At 32.1% G+C, this 9263-nt stretch overlaps 1 protein-coding gene and 1 long non-coding RNA gene across 2 annotated transcripts; one reads left to right on the plus strand and one right to left on the minus strand.

Moving 5' to 3' along the window:
• The first annotated feature begins 341 nt into the window (after nucleotides 1-341).
• Nucleotides 342-3178, plus strand: GSTT1 (glutathione S-transferase THETA 1). The gene is made up of 7 exons (XM_039043734.2): nucleotides 342-709; nucleotides 799-872; nucleotides 997-1057; nucleotides 1285-1338; nucleotides 1822-1898; nucleotides 2255-2460; nucleotides 2788-3178. The coding sequence occupies exons 1-7, from the start codon at nucleotides 645-647 to the stop codon at nucleotides 2962-2964; spliced, it is 714 nt and encodes a 237-aa protein (XP_038899662.1). The 5' UTR covers nucleotides 342-644; the 3' UTR covers nucleotides 2965-3178.
• Nucleotides 3179-7553: 4375 nt separating this feature from the next.
• On the minus strand, nucleotides 7554-9030 carry LOC120067262 (uncharacterized). Its single transcript, XR_016526832.1, has 3 exons — nucleotides 8506-9030; nucleotides 8290-8411; nucleotides 7554-8212 (listed from the first exon to the last, which is right to left on the minus strand). It is a non-coding gene; the product is annotated as an uncharacterized LOC120067262 (long non-coding RNA).
• Between the last annotated feature and the right edge of the window lie 233 nt (nucleotides 9031-9263).

Raw genomic sequence — 9263 nt, forward strand, 5'->3', positions numbered from 1 at the left:
AATATATAATCTATCAAAAGTTGAAATATTACCCATAATCTTTTGTAAATGTTTCAAAACTACTTTTGGGGTAGAAAATTCTTTAGAATTTCAAATGTATAATTGAGACTTGAAATAGTGTGGCAGTGACCCAAAATGGTGTGACTATCCAAATTTTTGTTTAGGATCACCAATACATAGCATCTTAGCTTTAAATTTCAGTATAAAATTCTAAAGATAGATATTGATAGATATTGAAGACTTCAGAAGTCTATAAATATCTATCATTGATAGATTTTAAAATTGTAAATATTTTAATTTATTTTTCTTTATCTAAAAATCGTCCTAGAAAAAATGTTTTTAGGATTCGATGGAAGTAAAATAAAATAACAACAATTTAGAAATTCGATTCGAAAAAAAATGGAAATAGCGGAATGGGAATGAGACTGGTGTAAACTGAAAGCAGGGCTCAGAAAAATCTGATAAAACATCATCTAAATCCAATCCTATCACAATTGGGAAGCCCGCCAAGAAAGTCAATCTTGAATTCTTGATCTTAGTCTTACCCTTAGGATCATCGACTTCCTGCAGTTTAATCTCCGACGAGCAGATAAAGCCGTACTCACGGCACACTCACAGCGCTTGCTTGCCAGAGGAATCGAAAAATGGCGCTTAAAGTCTATGCAGATCGAATGTCACAGCCATCTCGCGCTGTTCTCATCTTCTGCAAGTTAAATCTCTTCCCTCTTCCCATTAATTTTGCTTGTGGTAATTGGGTATTTGAAATTTCTTCTTCTTCTTCGTTTAATGGCGTTTTAGGGTTAACGGGATTGCTTTTGAGGAGGTGGGGGTAGCCTTGTCCAAACTCCAACAGCTGACTCCCGAATTCAAAGGTGGGTCAACACAGCCGTGAGTGTATTAGTATCAATATGTTGCTGTTCTTTACACTTTAAGATGTAATTGACTTTTTTGGTTTTTATGAGTTGTGGTAATTGAGTATTTGGATTTTGCTCTTAGAGGTCAACCCAATGGGAAAGGTCCCCGCCATTGTTGATGGAAGATTTAAGCTGTTCGAGAGGTAATGAAAGTTTTTTTCTTGAACATTTTTGTAGATATTGTGATCTTGCAAGAGCAAGGATAAAATCTTACTAGTTTGCCTCATTTATTTTAAAGATTTATGCGTGTTCTTGTGGATCCCTTGTTTTTGCAACTTCTGTATTGTCTATCACAAGCCTGCTTCCCAAAATTTGATGTAGTTACTATGTTACTTTTAATATTGTGCATTGCTTCATTTTCTATTGGCAGCCATGCTATTCTTATCTACCTTTCTTGTGCCTTTCCTGGTGTGGCAGATCACTGGTAAGTGGTTGCTCATTTCTCACTACTGTTCCATTACAGCTTTCTCTATTAATGCAAATCACTTCTGGAGACTTTTCTTTTTATAGCATGCAAGGGTTCTAGTGGATGTACATTTCCTAATTTAGTGTCCAGCAAAAGGAAGGACGGGTAGATTTGATCTCTGTTGGTATTTGGTTCAATGGTTCCTTTCCTTCTTTGAGTTATGGTCTTATACTTCGAGTCCAGATGATTTAGTGCCTTTGTTTTTATTTTGTTATGTTTCAAGAAGAGGTAGTTTAGATCCCTACAGAATTGCCAAGTTCTTGCAGTTGCGACCACTTGAAGTAAATGTATAGTTCTTTGCATTGTTGTTGGTGTGGGTTATTATTTATATGTAAATTCAGTTAACCGTTAATTTATATATATTTAGTAACCATTATTGTAAAGCTTAAGCAATTTTAATAGGCTCAGATATTGTAACAGAATTTCTGTTAATGTTACTAGGTATCCAGCTGATCTTTTCAGGAGGGCTAAAATAAATTCAGTACTGGATTGGCATCATTCTAATTTACGTAGTGCAGGTATGTTACTCAAAAATGTTCTTTGTTTCTGATATTTCTAAATGTATTACAACTTCTTCATATCATAGTGTTTGTATCAATGAGATAAAGCCTTCTTTGATATTCACAAAGGTTATAATGGGATTTCAAGTATAAGAAAGACTCATCACTAGAAAAAGGAAATAATCCCACAAATATAATCGCTTACTAATCGCAGCTCATATGATAAAGTAAATATTCAAAAAACTAATATTTAATCAAATGCATAAAACCAACCGATTGTTTCATATTCACATAGATTGGAGAGAAGTGTGCCACTGGTTTTATCTTTTCAAACGAGCAATGACTTATTTTCTCTTGTTCTTTATCTTGTTCAGCTTCTTTGGTATTCAATACTGTTCTAGCACCTTTATTTGGCCGTACTCCAAATCCTCAAGCAGCTGCTGAAGCTGAGACGCTTTTATCCAAGTCACTTTTGAAACTAGAGTCGTTTTGGCTGAAGGGGAATGGGAAGTTTTTGCTAGGTGGCCTTAAACCATCCATAGCTGATCTTAGCCTGGTTTGTGAAATTATGCAACTAGAGGTACACACACTAGTGCAAATACTTACTGATTGCTTTTTGAGATCACTCGAAGACACTCAAGAATGAACAATTACATTGTCTCGCATTATCATTATTTTCTGAAGGAGCTTGTAAAACCGACCAGGGGGGTTGCACTTGGCATTAAACTGCCGGGCCAGCCCTCTTGCTTCAAAATCTCTATTCCTTTTCATTTGTTAAATCTACAAAATGTTAATTCCACGTTTAGGACTAAACTTATTTTGTTTCTAAACATCCCATGTATCGTCTTCCCCCTAGTTTAGTTCTCACTGGATCTAATGGTAGCATGGACTTGTTTAATATATGCAGCTTTTGGACGAGAAGGATCGGAGTCGTATTCTGGGTCCGCACCAGAAAGTGAGGGAGTGGGTTGAGAATACTAGAAATGCTACAAACCCGCATTTTGATGAAGTTCATAAGCTTCTCTTCAAGCTCAAGGAAACCCTTCAAAAGCAGCGCTCAGAGAAATTGGTTTCAAAGATGTGAAGTTTTGGCTCTGTCTGGTTAAAGCAATAGAATAAACGCCATAAAGAAAAAGCTGTGAAAAGACGAGTTTCAACGTAAGTAATCTGTGTTACTTTTGATAGATTGTGAAGAACTCAGTTGTCTGTGTAAACATCCCACAATTTACAAGATTCTATTTAGTCTGTGTAAACATCCCACAAATATATTAATTTCCAAGATTCTATTTTCTCGATAATGACCGCCGAGAGGGAGGCCACGACTATTCATCAGAGATAGGAGAGAAGGAAAGAGGAAGATGAAAGGAGAGAAAATGATAAGGAAATAATGGACAATTATTAGAGTTGGAACATCTAGTTAAAGTTTTCAGATAGATGCAATCTTTAAAGCTTTAAGATCATCTAAGATTGGTTCATGTAAGAAATTGAAAAGTCATTGAACCTAGGCAATTAGATGAAAGATTGTGACCTTCCATAAATGACCTTTCGATCTATATATATTCCTGTATTTTGTTATTTGAAAGATATAATTGAAATTTGAATGAATTTTTTATTTGTGCTCTAAAGCCTCGTGAAGCTATTTAGTAAAGTATTTAATTTAATTATTAAATATGCAATAATGAATTATCATTTACAAGAAAAATCCAAGATAATTTCATAAAACTTGAATAGTAGGTAATTGACATATAGGTAAATCACATTCAAGTAATAACTTATAAGGTCTATAGTATATGGATAATGTTGACCTTATCTTGGTAACACTATAGATATGACCCATTTTGTTAACTTTAAAACAATTTGATCCAAATCTTTTATGTAGAGATATGTGAGTGGGGTATCCTATACAATAAGCTTGGATCATGAAATATTTAATCTCTTTGTTGGGGTTGATATCTTAAATCTTGTAAGATTCTATAGTTTGTAATGGTAATGTACAAATATTTTATTCATGTAATAAAATATTTTATGTTTTACAAAATTAGTTGCATTAACCACAAACCAATGAACTAACATTTAGGGTTATCTCGTAGTTTAAACATGTATATAGAGGTTGGATACCTTATCCTAGTGATTACAAATGTTGTAAAAGGCTACAAATGATCTGATTCTGATTATTCATGTGGTGACATGTGAGCTGGATATTCTATACAAAGGAGTTTGTATAAGACCGGACCACGAAATATTTAGTCTCATTATATAATGTCGTTCATAACAGAGACTTACATTTCATCAAGATGACTATAGGTAACATGACCTGAATTGGGTATTCGTCTGATTAGAGAGATGGAAACACAGCTACACAAAAGAAATTCACATAAATTGCTCCCTTAAGAGCTGATTCCGGGGCTTGAACAAGAGGGGTTTGATCATAGTTTGACTATGATTTATTATTCATTAGAGGGATCAATAATACTTAAGAAGTTAGATGTAACTATAGAGACAAAACGGTAATTGTGGTTTAGTTGTAATTACGAGCAATTTGTGAAGGGTCATCGTACTTTTAGTTGGTTATATCCAATGGGCACACAAATATATTTGTATAGTTGTTGGTCTTTAGTGGAGTGTTTGACAGTTAACGGATGATGAGTAATTTAATTAATTATTCACGTACCTTTGGAGCTTCAAGTTACAAGTCCATGAGGTCCCCTCGGTAGCTCAACGGGATTATTGAGAATCAGTTTGAATTGTTCAAATTAATTGAGAGAATTAATTATATATGATATAATTAATTAATTTTTAATTATATGTGATATAATTACTATAATGTATTTGATACATTATAATATTAACTATTTATGAGAGGAAATAAATAATTGAATATAATTCAAATATTAATTATATGAATTGGATTCATATAATTAAATTTAATATAAATGTGATTTATATTAAAAGTCATTGTTAAGAGAAAATTGAAACTATAGACTATATTGTATTTTATACAATATAAAAACTATAGATTATATGTTATATGTGATATAACATATAGTTATGTATATATGTATAATAAATTAGTTATTATACACATATATTATATTAATTAATTTAAAATTAAAATTATCTTTTAAAATTAATCATTTTTATTTGAATAATTACTATAATGTATTTGATACATCATAATATTAACTATTTATGAGAAGAAATAAATATTTGAATATGATTCAAATATTAATCATACGAATTGTATTCATATAATTAAATTTAATGTAAATGTGATTTATATTAAAAGTCATTGTTGAGAGAAAATTGAAACTATATTCTATATTGTATTTGATACAATATAAAAACTATAGATTATATGTGATATGTGATATAACATATAGTTATATATATATATATATATATCTATATATAATAAATTAGTTATTATACATATATATTATATTAATTCATTTAAAATTAAAACTATTTTTTAAAATTATTTATTTTTATTTGAATTATTAGGAGGGAATCAACTTCCTTCCTCAAATTTCTCCCCACCCACGTTTTATGTGGGTGATTGACAGAGGAGTGGGATTTTGATTTTCTTTTTCTACCTGCAAAAAAGACAGAGATTAGTTCTTACACAGAAGAGTTCTGTGAAAACAAAATTCTAATTCCCATTCGTCTCATTTTTTTCTCCTCTCTTCCATCTCCAAAATCACTAGAGCATTACACCTCCTGGATTCGCACCAGAGAATATTAAGGTCTCTTTCTTGGTAGTGCCCAATTGGAGTTGTTCGTGATTTGCACAGAAGTGGGATTATTTTTTGAAGAACGTCTTCAAAGTTAAGGGTTTCTGAAACCCAATTTTATTTTTCTGTAATTTCTGTTTAAGCTTGTTGTAATTGTTGAATTAAATGCATGATCTATTTCTTATTCTTTGTAAAATTGAATTTTGTAAAATTGAGATTTGGGATGATCCATTGCTTCCGTTCTTGGACCCATTAATGGGATCCTTCGCTCTTTGTAACACCGTTGATTGAAGAGATTAATATTTCAAACGATAATCATATGTAACTCAATCTCAATCCTGAGTGAGTTATGGACCCTTGCCTATGAGGGATCGTTCTTTGATTTTTATAGTTGAGAGTGACTCAAGTCACTAACTCAATATGTCTACCATTTGGGGACGAGATAGAGTAGAGAGTTATGGACATAGCTACACGAGATGAAATTCTCTCCTTCCCACCTTTCGAATAAGTAGATGAGTTGTTCCCTTAAGTGTTGTTCGGATCTTGAATAATGGGTCGCAACTCTCTCGTTGGCCTAAGAGGGACTTGGTTTATGGTTAGACTATAAACAGATGGTTCATTAGAGGATAAGTGGTACTTAAGAAGTAAAGATAATTACAGGGTAATTTGACTTAGCTATAATTACGAACAACTCGTGAAGGATCGACTTATTTGTGATGGTTAAATTCATAGATGCAAAATATTCTCAGCTTATAAAAATGCAGCTATGGGTCTTCACTGGATTGCCTCATAGTCATTTAATATTGATTAATTTAATTAATTAATCTCGGATCATTGGAACTTATAATTGTAATCTATTAGGTCCCCTGCTAGCTCACAACGGGTAAAACAAGAATAATTAGTTTTGAAAGAATTTGAATTGTTCAAATTCTTTCAAAACTAATTATTCTTGTTTTACCCATTGTGAGGTTAAGGGAATTTATGTTAATTGTATAACATATAAATAATATAGTGTATATAGATACATTATAATATAAACTTAATTATGAATGAGATTCAAGATTAAACTATATAATATGAAAGTATTAATGTTTAAATGAGATTCAAATACTAAATTAATATGAATTGAATTCATATTAAATTATAGGTTAAAATTGATGTGAATGAGATTCATATTAAATCTATAGGTTATGAGAGAGATGTACATTTGAATATGTGTATTTAATTGAATATGAGATATTTAATTATTAATTAATTAATTTTATTTAATTAACTTATATTTAGTTACATAATTATATAACTAAATTGTATTTAATTATAAATTAAATAAAAATAAAAACTCTCCTGCAATGTAAGGGAGTGGGAAAGTGCGTGAGGGAAGTTAACTCCCCTCTCTCTCATTTTAAAAAAAGATAATATTCTTCTGTAAAAATTTATTCCTACTTTCAAAAGAGGTTCCCACATAACCAATCCTTATCCGAGAATAACAAAGAAGACCTTTTTGGTGACAACACTGTTCATTGGGAGATTAGTTCATTGAGAACGAGTGGAGCACTATTGTGGTGAAGATTTGAAGAGATGTCTTCAAAGGTAATCTTTCTCTTCCTTGTGTTCTTTCTCTAATTAACCATATATGTTTTTCTTTTCAGTGTTATATTTTTCAAATAAAAATTAATAGCAAAGTAATTTGTGATGACCCAACTTTTCAAGTACTCTGATAAAAATCATTACTCATAATACACATTTAAAACCAAATATTTTGACCATAAAATTCAAGAAAGTAAATAAATAAAAAAATAAGTAAAACCTTTATTCGAGGTCCCTAAAATCATTTACAAAGAAATTAATCAAAATAATAAAATAAATTTTTCTGTCCAACATTTAAAACTTTCTAGTAACTTAAGAAAAACTATAGATTGAGCAGAAGCAATTTTGATGTCCTCATATGGCTCTGTCACGGGTCCTGTTTGTCACTCGCTGACCTATTTCTGTCATTACCTAAAAAACATGAAGAAATGATGAGTTTAACAATACCCAGTAAGTGATCTACCATTAGGCCCTCTAGGTAACCTGTTAATTAGACTATCTAGACACCGGTATACACCTATATCATACCAGTTGTAGTGATCCCGAAGGGCCACATATCAATCCTAAACGTGATCCCGAAGGAACACACATCATTCATAGTGTGTATCTCAAAGGTACACAAATTAGTCGTAAACATGAACCTGGAGGAACATGCATCAGTTATAATGTGTATCCCAAAAGTACATGAATCAAACGTAAACATGAATCCGAAGGAACGTGCATCAATCATAGAAGGTCCACGATCAGCCATAAATGTGCACATATACCATCATTTGTGTATACCTACCTAGATAAGAAAAACTAACAAGAACCCTATAACTTAACATACATTAGTTTTCATATAACTCTTGTGTGCTATTTTGTCATCGTTTATCTTAGGGGTAAAATTTCCAGTATATCCTCAGTCAAATTTGTCATGGTCAAAAGTAGAAAGTCATTTACCTCAAATTCAAGCTCAAATTATACATCCAAGCAAGCAAATCCTTTTAGTTTCTACAATCTTTGAATTAGATCCTAGGACAAGAACCAAAATTAATTTAAACATTTAGACCAAATTCATTCATCAATTTATCCAAATCAAACAAACTCACCCAAAAATGTGTTGGTCCAAACATCACCTCAAGCTACAAAATCATACAACCCAACAACTCTAGTCACAAATTCAACATTTAATCTCGATGGATGGCATCTTTGAACCTTCAATTCCAACCTTCTATATCACAATTAAGTAAATAATTAAGCTAACACTTTGTAGGTATCCAAAAATTATCACTCAAAAGCTTACCAAAAGAAATATAATGCCTTACTCAAATTGTTCCTTGATCCGAAATCACCTTGAAATTCCCAACACGAAAACAATTCGAATGAGCTTGATGCCTCTAAAAAAAACCTCCAATCAAACCTCCATAACCAAGATTAAACAATCAATAAGCAAATCATTTATTGATACTCAAAATCTTGGAAGACCCAAAATAAAACTCACAAAAAGTCGTCGACCCGATCTTTAATCTGCTGGACAACGGTTTAGTGATCCCAAATCTCAAAATCTAACATCAAAAAATTATGGATAAAAATCCAAGCCAAAAAAATTTGAATGGGTAATTAACCTCCAACAAAATAATCCAAAAAGGCCTAAAAACTAATCCAAACATCGGTCTTGGTGAAACCCACGTAGCGACAGCAATCGACAGAGACACAGGTGGTGCGGTGGAGGTGTCGGTGGTAATGACTGAGCGGAGCTAACGATGGATGGATGAACGACACGAGCTGTTGTATGATCGAACGAACGGTTGGGGCATCAACGCACTGACTGACGAGCGGACGATGACACAAGCACGTGGACGACAGCGTACACTTCCCAAGGGCTTTTTAATATATATATATATATTAAGAATATTAGAATAATAAATTGATTCCTATTGTTTAGTGTCCCAAAAGCCATGTGTCACCCTTCATGTTGTCAATGTACTTTGTAATTATTCATGTTTGGTGTCCATGTAAGTCCACATCCTACCTGTCACTTTGCCTATAAATAGTGGCATTTGGTGGATCTTAAAATCACACA

Source organism: Benincasa hispida, chromosome 1 (genome assembly GCF_027475165.1).
Source record: "Benincasa hispida cultivar pf3 chromosome 1, pf3_genome.v1.1, whole genome shotgun sequence".
In the NCBI taxonomy this organism is placed as follows: domain Eukaryota; kingdom Viridiplantae; phylum Streptophyta; class Magnoliopsida; order Cucurbitales; family Cucurbitaceae; genus Benincasa; species Benincasa hispida.

Coding starts and splice junctions, on each gene's coding strand:
- GSTT1 (XM_039043734.2), top strand. CDS start 645: ATGGCGCTTAAAGTCTATGCAGATCGAATGTCACAGCCATCTCGCGCT. Junction 710..798: donor GCTGTTCTCATCTTCTGCAA/GTTAAATCTCTT, acceptor ATGGCGTTTTAG/GGTTAACGGGATTGCTTTTG. Junction 1,339..1,821: donor CCTGGTGTGGCAGATCACTG/GTAAGTGGTTGC, acceptor TAATGTTACTAG/GTATCCAGCTGATCTTTTCA.